Here is a 17,047-nt window from a genome sequence, read left to right on the forward strand (position 1 = left end):
TCTCCTCCCTCTCGCTCGGTTTGTCTCCTCCCTCTCGCTCGGTTTGTCTCCTCCCTCTCGCTCTGTTTGTCTCCTCCCTCTCGCTCGGTTTGTCTCCTCCCTCTCGCTCGGTTTGTCTCCTCCCTCTCGCTCGGTTTGTCTCCTCCCTCTCGCTCGGTTTGTCTCCTCCCTCTCGCTCGGTTTGTCTCCTCCCTCTCGCTCGGTTTGTCTCCTCCCTCTCGCTCGGTTTGTCTCCTCCCTCTCGCTCGGTTTGTCTCCTCCCTCTCGCTCGGTTTGTCTCCTCCCTCTCGCTCGGTTTGTCTCCTCCCTCTCGCTCGGTTTGTCTCCTCCCTCTCGCTCTGTTTGTCTCCTCCCTCTCGCTCTGTTTGTCTCCTCCCTCTCGCTCGGTTTGTCTCCTCCCTCTCGCTGTGTTTGTCTCCTCCCTCTCGCTCGGTTTGCCTCCTCCCTCTCGCTCTGTTTGCCTCCTCCCTCTCGCTCGGTTTGTCTCCTCCCTCTCGCTCGGTTTGTCTCCTCCCTCTCGCTCGGTTTGTCTCCTCCCTCTCGCTCGGTTTGTCTCCTCCCTCTCGCTCGGTTTGTCTCCTCCCTCTCGCTCGGTTTGTCTCCTCCCTCTCGCTCGGTTTGTCTCCTCCCTCTCGCTCGGTTTGTCTCCTCCCTCTCGCTGTGTTTGTCTCCTCCCTCTCGCTCGGTTTGTCTCCTCCCTCTCGCTCTGTTTGTCTCCTCCCTCTCGCTCGGTTTGTCTCCTCCCTCTCGCTCTGTTTGTCTCCTCCCTCTCGCTCGGTTTGTCTCCTCCCTCTCGCTGTGTTTGTCTCCTCCCTCTCGCTCGGTTTGTCTCCTCCCTCTCGCTCGGTTTGTCTCCTCCCTCTCGCTCTGTTTGTCTCCTCCCTCTCGCTCGGTTTGTCTCCTCCCTCTCGCTCGGTTTGTCTCCTCCCTCTCGCTCTGTTTGTCTCCTCCCTCTCGCTCGGTTTGTCTCCTCCCTCTCGCTCGGTTTGTCTCCTCCCTCTCGCTGTGTTTGTCTCCTCCCTCTCGCTCGGTTTGTCTCCTCCCTCTCGCTCTGTTTGTCTCCTCCCTCTCGCTCGGTTTGTCTCCTCCCTCTCGCTCTGTTTGTCTCCTCCCTCTCGCTCTGTTTGTCTCCTCCCTCTCGCTGTGTTTGTCTCCTCCCTCTCGCTCGGTTTGTCTCCTCCCTCTCGCTCGGTTTGTCTCCTCCCTCTCGCTCTGTTTGCCTCCTCCCTCTCGCTCGGTTTGCCTCCTCCCTCTCGCTCGGTTTGTCTCCTCCCTCTCGCTCGGTTTGTCTCCTCCCTCTCGCTCGGTTTGTCTCCTCCCTCTCGCTCGGTTTGTCTCCTCCCTCTCGCTCGGTTTGTCTCCTCCCTCTCGCTCTGTTTGCCTCCTCCCTCTCGCTCGGTTTGTCTCCTCCCTCTCGCTCGGTTTGTCTCCTCCCTCTCGCTCGGTTTGTCTCCTCCCTCTCGCTCGGTTTGTCTCCTCCCTCTCGCTCGGTTTGTCTCCTCCCTCTCGCTCGGTTTGTCTCCTCCCTCTCGCTCGGTTTGTCTCCTCCCTCTCGCTCGGTTTGTCTCCTCCCTCTCGCTCGGTTTGTCTCCTCCCTCTCGCTCGGTTTGTCTCCTCCCTCTCGCTCGGTTTGTCTCCTCCCTCTCGCTCGGTTTGTCTCCTCCCTCTCGCTCGGTTTGTCTCCTTCCTCTCGCTCGGTTTGTCTCCTCCCTCTCGCTCGGTTTGTCTCCTCCCTCTCGCTCTGTTTGCCTCCTCCCTCTCGCTCGGTTTGTCTCCTCCCTCTCGCTCGGTTTGTCTCCTCCCTCTCGCTCGGTTTGTCTCCTCCCTCTCGCTCGGTTTGTCTCCTCCCTCTCGCTCGGTTTGTCTCCTCCCTCTCGCTCGGTTTGTCTCCTCCCTCTCGCTCGGTTTGTCTCCTCCCTCTCGCTCGGTTTGTCTCCTCCCTCTCGCTCGGTTTGTCTCCTCCCTCTCGCTCGGTTTGTCTCCTCCCTCTCGCTCGGTTTGTCTCCTCCCTCTCGCTCGGTTTGTCTCCTCCCTCTCGCTCGGTTTGTCTCCTCCCTCTCGCTCGGTTTGTCTCCTCCCTCTCGCTGTGTTTGTCTCCTCCCTCTCGCTCTGTTTGCCTCCTCCCTCTCGCTCGGTTTGTCTCCTCCCTCTCGCTCGGTTTGTCTCCTCCCTCTCGCTCGGTTTGTCTCCTCCCTCTCGCTCGGTTTGTCTCCTCCCTCTCGCTCGGTTTGTCTCCTCCCTCTCGCTCGGTTTGTCTCCTCCCTCTCGCTCGGTTTGTCTCCTCCCTCTCGCTGTGTTTGTCTCCTCCCTCTCGCTCGGTTTGTCTCCTCCCTCTCGCTCTGTTTGTCTCCTCCCTCTCGCTCGGTTTGTCTCCTCCCTCTCGCTCTGTTTGTCTCCTCCCTCTCGCTCGGTTTGTCTCCTCCCTCTCGCTGTGTTTGTCTCCTCCCTCTCGCTCGGTTTGTCTCCTCCCTCTCGCTCGGTTTGTCTCCTCCCTCTCGCTCTGTTTGTCTCCTCCCTCTCGCTCGGTTTGTCTCCTCCCTCTCGCTCGGTTTGTCTCCTCCCTCTCGCTCTGTTTGTCTCCTCCCTCTCGCTCGGTTTGTCTCCTCCCTCTCGCTGTGTTTGTCTCCTCCCTCTCGCTGTGTTTGTCTCCTCCCTCTCGCTCGGTTTGTCTCCTCCCTCTCGCTCTGTTTGTCTCCTCCCTCTCGCTCGGTTTGTCTCCTCCCTCTCGCTCTGTTTGTCTCCTCCCTCTCGCTCTGTTTGTCTCCTCCCTCTCGCTGTGTTTGTCTCCTCCCTCTCGCTCGGTTTGTCTCCTCCCTCTCGCTCGGTTTGTCTCCTCCCTCTCGCTCTGTTTGCCTCCTCCCTCTCGCTCGGTTTGCCTCCTCCCTCTCGCTCGGTTTGTCTCCTCCCTCTCGCTCGGTTTGTCTCCTCCCTCTCGCTCGGTTTGTCTCCTCCCTCTCGCTCGGTTTGTCTCCTCCCTCTCGCTCGGTTTGTCTCCTCCCTCTCGCTCGGTTTGTCTCCTCCCTCTCGCTCGGTTTGTCTCCTCCCTCTCGCTCGGTTTGTCTCCTCCCTCTCGCTCGGTTTGTCTCCTCCCTCTCGCTCGGTTTGTCTCCTCCCTCTCGCTCGGTTTGTCTCCTCCCTCTCGCTCGGTTTGTCTCCTCCCTCTCGCTCGGTTTGTCTCCTCCCTCTCGCTCTGTTTGTCTCCTCCCTCTCGCTCGGTTTGTCTCCTCCCTCTCGCTCGGTTTGTCTCCTCCCTCTCGCTCGGTTTGTCTCCTCCCTCTCGCTCGGTTTGTCTCCTCCCTCTCGCTCGGTTTGTCTCCTCCCTCTCGCTCGGTTTGTCTCCTCCCTCTCGCTCGGTTTGTCTCCTCCCTCTCGCTCGGTTTGTCTCCTCCCTCTCGCTCGGTTTGTCTCCTCCCTCTCGCTCTGTTTGTCTCCTCCCTCTCGCTCTGTTTGTCTCCTCCCTCTCGCTCTGTTTGTCTCCTCCCTCTCGCTCGGTTTGTCTCCTCCCTCTCGCTCGGTTTGTCTCCTCCCTCTCGCTCGGTTTGTCTCCTCCCTCTCGCTCGGTTTGTCTCCTCCCTCTCGCTCGGTTTGTCTCCTCCCTCTCGCTCGGTTTGTCTCCTCCCTCTCGCTCGGTTTGTCTCCTCCCTCTCGCTCGGTTTGTCTCCTCCCTCTCGCTCGGTTTGTCTCCTCCCTCTCGCTCGGTTTGTCTCCTCCCTCTCGCTCTGTTTGTCTCCTCCCTCTCGCTCTGTTTGCCTCCTCCCTCTCGCTCTGTTTGCCTCCTCCCTCTCGCTCTGTTTGCCTCCTCCCTCTCGCTCGGTTTGTCTCCTCCCTCTCGCTCGGTTTGTCTCCTCCCTCTCGCTCGGTTTGTCTCCTCCCTCTCGCTCGGTTTGTCTCCTCCCTCTCGCTCGGTTTGTCTCCTCCCTCTCGCTCGGTTTGTCTCCTCCCTCTCGCTCGGTTTGTCTCCTCCCTCTCGCTCGGTTTGTCTCCTCCCTCTCGCTCGGTTTGTCTCCTCCCTCTCGCTCGGTTTGTCTCCTCCCTCTCGCTCGGTTTGTCTCCTCCCTCTCGCTCGGTTTGTCTCCTCCCTCTCGCTCGGTTTGTCTCCTCCCTCTCGCTGTGTTTGTCTCCTCCCTCTCGCTCGGTTTGTCTCCTCCCTCTCGCTCGGTTTGTCTCCTCCCTCTCGCTCTGTTTGCCTCCTCCCTCTCGCTCGGTTTGTCTCCTCCCTCTCGCTCGGTTTGTCTCCTCCCTCTCGCTCGGTTTGTCTCCTCCCTCTCGCTCGGTTTGTCTCCTCCCTCTCGCTCGGTTTGTCTCCTCCCTCTCGCTCTGTTTGTCTCCTCCCTCTCGCTCTGTTTGTCTCCTCCCTCTCGCTCGGTTTGTCTCCTCCCTCTCGCTGTGTTTGTCTCCTCCCTCTCGCTCGGTTTGTCTCCTCCCTCTCGCTCTGTTTGTCTCCTCCCTCTCGCTCTGTTTGCCTCCTCCCTCTCGCTCGGTTTGTCTCCTCCCTCTCGCTCGGTTTGTCTCCTCCCTCTCGCTCGGTTTGTCTCCTCCCTCTCGCTCGGTTTGTCTCCTCCCTCTCGCTCGGTTTGTCTCCTCCCTCTCGCTCTGTTTGTCTCCTCCCTCTCGCTCGGTTTGTCTCCTCCCTCTCGCTCGGTTTGTCTCCTCCCTCTCGCTCGGTTTGTCTCCTTCCTCTCGCTCGGTTTGTCTCCTCCCTCTCGCTCGGTTTGTCTCCTCCCTCTCGCTCGGTTTGTCTCCTCCCTCTCGCTCTGTTTGCCTCCTCCCTCTCGCTCTGTTTGTCTCCTCCCTCTCGCTCGGTTTGTCTCCTCCCTCTCGCTCGGTTTGTCTCCTCCCTCTCGCTCGGTTTGTCTCCTCCCTCTCGCTCGGTTTGTCTCCTCCCTCTCGCTCGGTTTGCCTCCTCCCTCTCGCTCTGTTTGTCTCCTCCCTCTCGCTCGGTTTGTCTCCTCCCTCTCGCTCTGTTTGTCTCCTCCCTCTCGCTCGGTTTGTCTCCTCCCTCTCGCTCTGTTTGTCTCCTCCCTCTCGCTCGGTTTGTCTCCTCCCTCTCGCTCGGTTTGTCTCCTCCCTCTCGCTCGGTTTGTCTCCTCCCTCTCGCTCGGTTTGTCTCCTCCCTCTCGCTCGGTTTGTCTCCTCCCTCTCGCTCGGTTTGTCTCCTCCCTCTCGCTCGGTTTGTCTCCTCCCTCTCGCTCGGTTTGTCTCCTCCCTCTCGCTCGGTTTGTCTCCTCCCTCTCGCTCTGTTTGCCTCCTCCCTCTCGCTCGGTTTGTCTCCTCCCTCTCGCTCGGTTTGTCTCCTCCCTCTCGCTCGGTTTGTCTCCTCCCTCTCGCTCGGTTTGTCTCCTCCCTCTCGCTCGGTTTGTCTCCTCCCTCTCGCTCGGTTTGCCTCCTCCCTCTCGCTCGGTTTGCCTCCTCCCTCTCGCTCGGTTTGTCTCCTCCCTCTCGCTCGGTTTGCCTCCTCCCTCTCGCTCGGTTTGTCTCCTCCCTCTCGCTCGGTTTGTCTCCTCCCTCTCGCTCGGTTTGTCTCCTCCCTCTCGCTCTGTTTGTCTCCTCCCTCTCGCTCGGTTTGCCTCCTCCCTCTCGCTCGGTTTGTCTCCTCCCTCTCGCTCGGTTTGTCTCCTCCCTCTCGCTCGGTTTGTCTCCTCCCTCTCGCTCTGTTTGTCTCCTCCCTCTCGCTCGGTTTGTCTCCTCCCTCTCGCTCGGTTTGTCTCCTCCCTCTCGCTCGGTTTGTCTCCTCCCTCTCGCTCGGTTTGTCTCCTCCCTCTCGCTCGGTTTGTCTCCTCCCTCTCGCTCGGTTTGTCTCCTCCCTCTCGCTCGGTTTGTCTCCTCCCTCTCGCTCTGTTTGCCTCCTCCCTCTGCCTCTCGCTGTCATGGGCAAGCAAAGTTCATTGTTCAATGAATGAAGAGTGGGCTGGTTACACCCTATGTTCGGATGTGCTTTTAACGTTCCACTGGCACAAGTGCCAATCAGGCGAAACGGTCATCAGCCACATCAGCGATTTTGATTTCACTTACCTTAGTAGGTCTTCGCAAGCAAAGTTTATTGTTCAATGAATGAGGCGTATTCATAAGTGGGCTGGTTACACCCACTGGCATAGGCCATCGTCTCACTTGGTTTGTTGGGTCTTCTCAAGCACAGCATATCTCCAATGGTCTCGGTCACTAGGCCCAATGTTTGAAGGTCATGCTTCATCACCTCATCCCAGGTTTTCCTGGGTCTACCTCTTCCACAGGTTCCCTCAACTGCTAGGGTGTGGCACTTTTTCACACAGCTGTCCTCATTCTTTCGCAACACATGTCCATACCAGTGCAGTCATCTCTCTTGCACGCCTCACCTGATGCTTCTTAAATACAACTTTTCTCTCAGGGCGCTTACACTCTGTCGTGCATGCACACTGACATTACACATCCAGCGGGGTATACTGGCTTCATTCCTTGCAAGCATGTCGTCAGCAGTCATGGCCCATGCCATGTAAAAAGCTATGCTGAGTGATTGGTGTTAGGAAGGGCATCGAGCTGTAGAACTCCTGCAAAAAGTCACAGAAGTCTGGTACAGGCTTCTGCCTGATCGGCTCCTGTGAAGCCGTCTCAATCATGTCCGAAGGCAGACGTTAAACGGTGTGTGTGTGTGTGTGTGTGTGTGTGTGTGTGATGAGAATATAGAGATAATTCATCCAGGCAGGTACCATATTCTTCGTAATTGTTTTGTAGGTGTGGCTGTGTGGTAAGAAGCTAGCTTTCCAACCACATAGTTCTGGGTTCAGTCCCACTGCGTGGCACCTTGGGCAAGTGTCTTCTATAGCCTTGGACTGACCAAAGCCATGTAAGTAGATTTGGTAGACAGAAACTGAAAGAAGCCTGTTTGTGTGTGTGTGTGTGTGTGTGTGTGTGTGTATATATATATATATATATATATTTGTTTGTGTCTGTTTGTTCCCCACCACCATTGCTTAACAACTGATGTTGGTGTGTTTATGACCCCAAAACCTAGCAGTTGGACAAAAGAGATTGATGGAATAAGTACTAAGCTTACAAAGAATAAGTCCTGGGGCCGATTTCTTTGCTCCAGCATGACCACAGTCAAATGACTGAAGCGTGTAAAAGAGTGTATGTATGTATGTGAGTGAGTGTGGAAGCCCACAGTTGCAATGAAGTGAAACCTCAGCCTTGAAATAAAGGAACAAAATGCATTTCTGCCCATGCATATATACATGGATGCACCAGTTGTGTAAGTGTTGTGATGAGAAAACCATTTTGTGTTGAACAAATGCAGGCAGAATGTTAATGTTTTTCTTTCTTTTATGTCTCCTCAATTTCATTTCAGGTATTTGTCTTGGCCTACAATGTTCTGTTGTTGAATTTGCTCGCAACGTTCTTGGAATGGAAGATGCCAGTTCTACTGAATTTAATCCTGACACAACATCTCCTGTGGTATGTTGACTCCCTAAATTACTTCACGCACTCAACCGTTTCTTTTTACGCATACCCTGCAGCCTTATACATACCTTACGAAGTTCAGCTGGTCCTTTTTTTATCGACCCTCAGAAAGACGAAAGGCAGCATTTGAACCCTGCAAAATCAGATGTGATGCCGCAAAGCATTTTGCCCCGCACGACAGCTTACTGCCTTCACCTTTTTATTAATATTAATAGTAATCCTTTCTACTAAAGGCTGAAGGCCTGAAATATGGGGGAGGAGACTAGTTGATGACATTGACCCCATTTTTTCACTGGTACTTCATTTATTGACCCCGAAAGGATAAAAGGCAAAGTTGACCTTGGTGGAGTTTGAACTCAGAATGCAGTGACAGGCGAAATACTGCTACGGATTTTGTCCAATGCGCTAACAATTCTGCCATTTCTCTGCCTTATTAATAATAATGATGACAAAAAAAGAATACGGTCTATTTGATACGAGCGTATGGCATCAACTCCCAGAAGAGCAAAATTCTATGAGAAGTGTGTGGAGTAGAATTGATCAAATGAGCTCTAGTTTGTTCCTGATATTTATATGGTATATAAATCTGGAAGGTTAAATGGCAACATTGACTCTTCTGGTGTAATTTCATTTTGATGAACATAGAGGAACACAAGAAACAAAAATGGTACATTGTCGATGCTTTTCACCATCTGTGACACCATTACTCTTTTACTTGTTTCAGTCTTTTGACTGGCCATGCTGGAGCACCACCTTTAATCGAGCAAATCGACCCCAGGACTTATTCTTTAGCAGCCTAGTACTTATTCTATCGGTCTCTTTTGCTGAACCGCTAAGTTACAGGGACATAAACACACCAGCATCGGTTGTCAAGCGATGTTGGGGGGACAGACACACAAACACATACACACATACATATATATATATATATATATATATACACACATATATGACGGGCTTCTTTCAGTTTCCGTCTACCAAATCCACTCACAAGGCTTTGGTCGGCCCGAGGCTATAGTAGAAGACACTTGCCCAAGATGCCACGCAGTGGGCCTGAACCCAGGACCATGTGGTTGGTATGCAAGCTACTTACCACACACCCACTCCTACGCCATTGTTTATGATTATTTGATAATGACACCTTGTGATTCTTTGTTTATTTTTTGGTAATGACGGCATAGAATTCATTGGAAGTTATTTTGGTAATGATGCTATACAATTTGGTGCATAAAATTCTTTGTTTATTATTGGGTAATGATGCAATAAAATTCTTTGATCAATATTTAGTAATGATGCCGAGTTCTTTAACCCTTTAACATTAAGAATTTTCTGTCAAATGTAATGCTTATTTATTCATATTGCTTTGAATTAATCATGCATTATCTTGTAGCTTTAAGACTTCAATGGTGTGTTTTAGTTTTAGGACATATTAGGGGTAGGTCTAAGAGGCTGGATACGGCTGTTTGAACATAAAACAGCTGGAATATTTGAGCCGGATATGGCCAGTTTAAACACTAACGGGTTAATCTTTATTTAGTAATGATGTCATACAGTTTGTTACCATATGATTCTTTATCTTATTTAGGTTATTGAAATGCCGGAGCACAATCCTGGTAAATTGGGAGGAACAATGCGACTGGGAAAAAGGAAAACGATCTTCAGAAGCAATAAATCAATCACAAGTAAGTTGACTTTTCGGTTTTGTTGTTGTTAATCAGCTCTACAATCAATCATTAGTCCTGCATAGAAATAAAGATTCTTTGACCAGCTTGGGTTGTTATTGGTAATTAAGTAGCATTAAAGGTTGAGTTATTGTGCTATACATTATGGCATTTTTTTAAAATTCAACTGTAGCTTCAAAATAGCATTTGTGTGTGTGTGTGTGTGTTGTGAGGGTGGCAGAGTATTCGTGTGTGTTTAGATTTTGTAGAAACTTCAATACACACACACACACACACACACACACACACACACACACTTACTTCCCAGCTTGATGGTTCTGAGTTCAGATCTACTGCATGGCACCTTGGGCAAGTGTCTTCTGCAATTGTCTCGGGATGACCAAAGCCTTGTGGTAGATGGAAACTGACTGAATAAAGGCTGTCACTTGTGTGTGTGTTTGTATGTGTTTGTCCCATCACCACTACACTACTTGACAACCGGTGTTGGTGTGTTTGCCTAATTCTTCTTCGTTTTCAAAATTAATTTAAATAATGACTGTGTATTTCAACAGAAATATAATAACAAAAGAGCTATAACTCCAGCAGATGATAACATTTAATAATCTCTCTTTTTTCTTCAGAGAAATTATATGGAGATGTTGATTTTGTTGAAGAACGTCACCGGCATCGCTATGAAGTAAGTACCATTTGAACCTTCAACCTTTTGAAAATCAGTGTAAACTGTGGGACTGGTTAAATCTTTAAATATTTTAACTATTCTCGATGCATTTTCAACTTCTGTTTTTCCGATATTTCTACCTGTGTGGAATAAAATAACATTTTCTTCACACACACACACACATATACACAGTGTCTGTGTGTGTATGTTTATTATTGTTTTAATGTGCCTTTCTCTATCCTTGCGCAAGTCAGGTGACACTCATGCCGCAAGCGTCTGTCTGTTTTCCATGCTGGCATAGATTGCAGGATTTGACCAGAGCTGGCCAGCCAGAAGACGGCACTGAGCTCTACTGTATGCTTTGGAATAGTTTTTACAGCTGGATGCACTTTATAATGTCTACCACATCACAGAGTGCACTGGGTGCTTTTTATGTCGCACCAGTGAGGTCACCAGGTAACTGGCAAGACAAAGATGACCGCAATTGAGAGTGGCGGGGTGTAGCATTGGGGGAAGTGAGTTTGTGTCAAGTGATGAGAGGTGAAGCTATGAGAAATGGTCAGAAATCGGTGTCTTGCTGTGGAGAAGACGCATGGCTACCACACGCATAATGATCTATATAAACAATGTTTTCATTATTCTAACGTCCACTTTACCATGCTTTTCAGGCATTCTCTCTCTCTCTCTCTCTCTCTCTCTCTTCTCTCTCTCTCTTTTTCTCTCTCTCTTTCTCTCTCTCTCTCTCTCTCTCTCTCTCACACTTGCATGCATGTTCTCACTCACTCGCATGCACATTCGCACTCACTCCTGCACATTCTCCCTCACTCCTACACATTCTCACTCGCTCACTCGCTTGCATACACGATGGGCTTCCGCACAGTTTCTATGTTCCAAATTCTCTTACTGGGTTCACATTGGTGGGCCTGGGGCAATAGAAAACCCTGGAACTGAAGCTGTAGAACCATGTGCTTGCAAAGTGAAATATTTAACTGCACACACACACACACACGCACATACACACATGATCTGCTTCAGCACAGTCTCCATTCCACTAATGTTTTCACAATTTCTTCGTCTTTTCCAGGTTAACCCAGCTTACGTTGAAGAATTTGAGAAACATGGAATGATGTTTTGGGGTCGGAGTGAAGATGGAGAGAGAATGGAAGTAATGGAACTGGAAGGTCAGTCTCTCTCCTTACCATTTTAGGAATTGGCCTGATGGTAGTGGTAGTAGTAGTAGTGGTGGTGGTGGCTTGATATAATGATGAGGTGATTAGTTGGGGGGGAGAATGACAGCATTAATCCTCCAGCATTTAAATTCATGTAAAAAAAAGTAAATGCATTTCTTTTTTCATGTTTGAAATTAAGGATTTCAAACTTATAGTCTGAAAGAAATCAATAAAGATTTATTGAAGTGTACACATAAATTATTAAGCATGCAAAATTTCGTCTAAATCTCTACAAAAATGACACCTTAAATCAAATTTCAAAAAACTGTTTCTGAAGAATTGGATAGTATTTTCTGGACAACCTAAGATGTATATATGACGGACTCTCCCGTCATTAGACAACATGAGGGTTTGACAATTTCTTACCGAGCAACCACACATGATTTGTTTATAGTGATCAAATGTTTGTGTAGACATAAGCTCACTCCTGCCTTCAGATTGACTTTACCTGTACAGGTGCCACATCTCAGATGTCAGTGATCACAGCGCAATGTGAAATGAAGTGCTTTGCTCAAGGATACAATGCAATGCTCGGTCGGGGAATTGAACCCATGATCTCGTAATCGTGAGTGCAACACCCTAACCACTAAACCATGCACCATCACATATATGTATGAACATATATGTGCATACATGTGTATGTATATATACATATGTGTGTACATGTATACACACACGTGCGGGTGGCACATAAAATACACCATTTTGAGCGTGGCCGTTACCAGTACCGCCTGACTGGCCTTCGTGCCGGTGGCATGTAAAAGCACCCACTACACTCTCGGAGTGGTTGGCATTAGAAAGGGCATCCAGCTGTAGAAACTCTACCAAATCAGATTGGAGCCTGGTGTAGCCATCTGGTTTCACCAGTCCTCAGTCAAATCGTCCAACCCATGCTAGCATGGAAAGCGGGCGTTAAATGACGATGACACACACAACAGGCTTGCACACAGTTTCCATCTACCAAATTCATTCTCAAGGTATTGGTTGTCCTGAAAGCACAGTGGGCTGTTTCCTCAAAGTGTTGCTTAGTAGGAATGAACTTTAAATCCCTTGGTTGGAAGACAAGCTTCTTAACCACACAGCCATGCTTATACAAAGTTTCATTTAGAAATCTGAAGTTGGTGGTGGTGGGGGGCAGACTTCAGCCATGTCAGATCTGGCCCGGGGGGTCAGTTTGTCTGATAGGTCGTGCAGTATTGTCTAATACCATTGACTTGTTCTTGTTGCAGATCATCCATACTATGTGGCTGTGCAGTACCATCCCGAGTACATCTCACGTCCTTTGAAACCATCACCTCCCTATCTCGGTCTGTTGCTAGCGGCGACGGGCAAACTGAAGAACTTCTGTAAACACGCCTACCAATTCTCTTCGCAGATGTCTTACGCTGACGAATTCGAAGACGAACTGTGTGAGTCTGTGAGAGGGAAGATTAACATGAAACTGAACGGAATTATCAGAGAGAATGGAATTATCAAAGAAAACGGTATCATCAAAGAGAATGGAATTCTCACAGAGAACGGAATTATTAAAGAGAATGGAATTTTAACAAATGGTGCTATGAATGGTTGGACTGACAGTGAATAATAATAATAATAATAATTAATAATTAATAATTCTGTTTTTATATAAACCTGTATATATGTATATTCTTCCGTTTGAAAATTATTTTTATCCCAAGTTGAGAAGCTGGCAGTATCCTTAGCTTGTCAGGTAAATGCCTTGTGGTATTATTTTTGGCTCTTTACCTTGCGAGTTGAAATTCTGTTGGGGTCAGCTTCACCTTTCATCCTTGAGGGGATTGACAAAGCTAGTACCAGTTAGGCACTGTAATGGACTGCTCCTCCTTCCCAACCCCCTTCCCATCAAAATTCCAGGTCCTCTGTCTATGATGGAAAGAATTTCTATTATTATTATTATTATTGGCAGTGGTGGAGAGTGGGGTAGAGGTGCTTCTCAGGGAAGGAGGAGGAAAGAAAAGGGTAAGAGAAAGGGAGTGGTAAATGTTTTTTTTTTTGTAAGTGCCGGTAATGTGCTTGGATGGCCCCAATCAACAGCCCCCACCCCTTCCTCTCTCTCCTCCCTTCCAACCCCCTCTTAACAATTTAGCCTGCTTTTGCTAAATGAATGAATAAATTAATCACAGTTGTTATTAACCCATCTCCCTCTGTGTCTATTAATGAATTTTTAATTGATTCAGGCTTCAATCAGTTTCTATTGGTGTGTGTAGTTGGTGTAGAAAACACCTGGGTTATTCACTGAAGAAACATCGAGAAAGATGAAGAAAAATAGTTAATTACTTGCAGGTGTCATGACCACAACTGTCGTGATCAACTGGACATACAGATGTTGTGATTGGCTGGATGTAGAGTTAGCATAATTAGATGTGAGGTACAGGTATGGTGACCAGCTGGACATTGAGGTAGCATGGTTAGATGTGGGGTACAGGTGTGGTGATCAGCTGGATATAGAGGTACCATGATTAGGTGTGGATACAGGTGTCATGATTAGCTGCACATACAGGTGTTATGATGAGCTTGATTTTACAGGTGTTGTGACCAGCTGGACATACAGGTAGTATGATTAGCTGCACATACAGGTGTTATGATGAGCTTGATTTTACAGGTGTCATGACTAGCTGGACATACAGGTAGTATGATTAGCTGCACATACAGGTGTTATGATGAGCTTGATTTTACAGGTGTTGTGACCAGCTGGACATGCAGGTAGCATGATTAGCTAGGCACATAGGTGCTGTGATCACCTCAGCAACACAGGTATCCCAGTCATCTGGACATACCTGTGATAGTAATTATTAGAAAGAATGGGAGTCAGGAAGTTCACTGTTCGTATTTACCTTTTAAGCTCTTAGGAACTGGCAGGAAAAAAGACTTGAATTGGTTGGGAGACGATTGCATGTGAGAGGAGTCAAGTTGTCCACTGTAAAATATTTTATCTAATATACATTATCTGTTTAGTTCTTTTAAAAAATTTGTTTTAGAGATGTACATGGTGCTCCAGTGTGGGCACAGTCAAATGACTGAAGCAGAAGAATGTACATATATGATTATACACACACACACACACACACACACACACACACACACACACACACACACACGGTTATTCAAAATGGATGATCTGATTACATTACGCAATATTTTAATAAGGAAAAGCAATAGAAAACTCCAGTATTTACTCACAAGCTTCTTTTATTTCCTGTCTTACAAGTGTTCAATGTGGCCACCACTTACAGCATGGGCAACATCAATGCGATAAAAGAATCCCCCCCCCCAGTTGCGTATCAGCATATCCAAGATCCACCGAGCTGATGGTTGTTGTTATTCGATGTTTAAGGTCATTGAGGTTAATGGGTAGCAGTGAAATATAAATGTGATTTTTTTTTACATATCCCCACAACTAAAAAAAAAAATCACACAACAGCGATTAACTCAGTGGATTGTGAGATGCTGATTGAAACCGGTTAATTCTTTTTGAATAACCCTATATATATATATATATATATATATATATACACGCACACATACACTAGCAGGACCCATGAATATTTCATGGAATTAATGGTAAACTTATTGGATTATGTAGTAAATTACACAGATCGTGTGGTATAGCCAGCTGGAGACAATGTCTCCTGGGGCTAAATTACAGCAACATTAGTCTTAAAAACCAGGACTGCCATGTTATGTTGGCAAACAATCTTTACTTACAAAGTACTGTGGCTGAATATCTCTCATTGTGAGATTTAAAAATAGTAATTTTCTAATTTATTGGGTTATTTTCTGAAAACTTTATCAAAAGAACCTGAAAGTGTTGCCTGTGTTGTCATGGAAAGGCAGTTGCTAATCTGTTACTAATTGAAAAGTGAAGGAACTTACCCTTTTTCTTCTCTATTCTTTTTCTTTCTCCTTCCTTTTCTCTCGCTCTTTGTTTCACTCACTACCACCACTCCCTTTCAATTAATCGTGTGAAAGTGCGTTACAGACGGGCTAAATAATGGAAGAACAAGCAGAATTAATTTAAGATGTATATATATATATATATATATATATATAAAAACAAAAAATATGCATAGAGAAAATTATATCTTTATTATAGATCTCGCTTTATAAAGCTGACAATTGTTTCTATTACATTAACGTGTGTGTGTGTGTGTGTGTATATATATATTTATTTATGTGTGTGTGTGTATATGTATGTGTGTGTATGTATGTGCGTGTGTATATGTGTGTGTGTGTGTATATATATATATATATACACACACACACACACACTCGCGTGCACACGCGTACGTTAAAAGGAAATAGACCTCCATCAAAATTTCTTATTAATTTATGACCCAAACAATAGCTTGAAATTTAAGCGTTCAGCATTTAAACTGGCCATATCCAGCCAAAATATAACCAGTTTTATGTTCAAACTGGTCAGATCTGGTCTCTCACATCCATCCTAGGTAGTTATTCTAAAAATGAACAATCACATCATTGAAATCTCAAAGCAGTGTGTCAATACATGGTAAATTCAAAACAATGTGAATAAACAAGCCTTATGTTCAACAAAATAATCTGCATGCTGAAGGCTTAAAGATTTATTTCTTGAAGCAAATGTAATATCATTAAACCTACTAAACACTTAATCTAGTGTTTAGTAGGTTTAATGATTTAATCCTTTAGCATTTAAACTGACTATATTTGGCCAAAATATTCTGTTTGAAGTTCAAACTGGCCAGATCTGACATCTCACACCTACCCTACAATGTCACTTTGAACATAAACAATGGCATCATTGAAATCTCAAGGCTACAAGAGAATGTAGGATAAATTCAAAACAATGTGGATAAACAGGGATTATATTTGACACAAATCTGAATGTGAAGGAGTTAAACCCACTTGGACAAAGTTGGATATAATGCACAGAAGTATTCCAGTTCCTTTGGAGTGGCATTGGAACATCAGCTGCCTTACAATGGGGATTATTTTCAAAAAATTTGCTCGACGGTCCAAAGACATCTGTTAGAAGGCCCCGGGTCAATCTGAGTGAAGTGCTGTTCGATTCCTTTTGTAGGTCAATTATGCAATCTGATGCCTGGCAAGAGGGAATCTCGACTTCGGTACAGTTTTAGGCTGGCTAAGTTTGAAGCACCCTGTAGTGTCTGCACAATTGAGACTAACTGTACAATGAGGTTGTGTGTGTGTGTGTATACCAATATCTATCTATCTATGTACACACACATGCAGAAAACACTCTGTAAGGGGGTTGGTGTGAGGAAGGCCATCTAGCTGTAAAAACCCTGCCTAAGCAGGCAGTGAAACCTGGAGCAGTCTCTTGCCTACCCAGCTCCTCTCAAACCGTCCAACCCATGCCAGCATGGAAAGCAGATGCTAAATGATAATGACAGTGGTGATGAAAACGTGTGTAGATAAATGTAGCCATATTTTTTACCTTTTTGATGCCAATTTGCCAGAGACCTGTTCCAGGACGTATTCTAAATTTATAATCTTCCATCGAAATTTCTCAATTTATGACCCAAACACTAGCTTGATATCTTCAAAGTTATTTTATAAAATTTATTACTTTCAAAATTGAAGCACTGACAACATATTCCAACAGAAATATGACAACAAAAAGATAAATTAAACCTCCCTCTTCTCCCCCTCTCTCTCCTCAATGTTATTTGTTGCTAATTTCCATGTATTTTCACTTTAATCACTTCAATTTAATAACAATTTCATCATATTAGCAAAAACAACACTACTGATAATAGTAATTCTTTAAATGCTAATCAATGTAATTTGGTTTTGTCTTCTAAATGCCATTAATTGAACCTGAAAAGTTCTTCTGAAGATCCTACCTCTGATATGGTAACTGTACACGTTTCTACATGTTGCTCCATGTGATTCTAAACTCGGTGAGTGAACTTGGATGGATGTGTGTGTTTAGTGGGTGTTTTGCTTCATGTAAAGTTGATCTGACCTGTTGTAGCTGTGCATTTTGCTTTTTTGTTTTTTGTTTTTACTGAGCCCCATCC

General features: G+C 46.6%; 1 protein-coding gene across 3 annotated transcripts in view; it reads left to right on the plus strand.

Moving 5' to 3' along the window:
• LOC106873501 (CTP synthase 2) overlaps positions 1-13,163 on the plus strand; it is a 57,703-nt gene extending 44,540 nt beyond the window's left edge. For all 3 annotated transcript variants that reach the window (XM_089339952.1, XM_089339950.1, XM_089339951.1), the window contains 5 exons: positions 7,322-7,428; positions 9,020-9,116; positions 9,737-9,792; positions 10,859-10,955; positions 12,233-13,163. In XM_089339952.1, coding sequence (XP_089196078.1) covers positions 7,322-7,428; positions 9,020-9,116; positions 9,737-9,792; positions 10,859-10,955; positions 12,233-12,588 — 713 coding nt within the window. In that variant the 3' untranslated portion in view covers positions 12,589-13,163. The remainder of the gene's footprint in view (positions 1-7,321; positions 7,429-9,019; positions 9,117-9,736; positions 9,793-10,858; positions 10,956-12,232) is intronic.
• Positions 13,164-17,047: the final 3,884 nt, after the last annotated feature.

Source organism: Octopus bimaculoides, chromosome 22, assembly GCF_046866305.1.
Source record: "Octopus bimaculoides isolate indiv1 chromosome 22, ASM4686630v1, whole genome shotgun sequence".
NCBI lineage: Eukaryota > Metazoa > Mollusca > Cephalopoda > Octopoda > Octopodidae > Octopus > Octopus bimaculoides.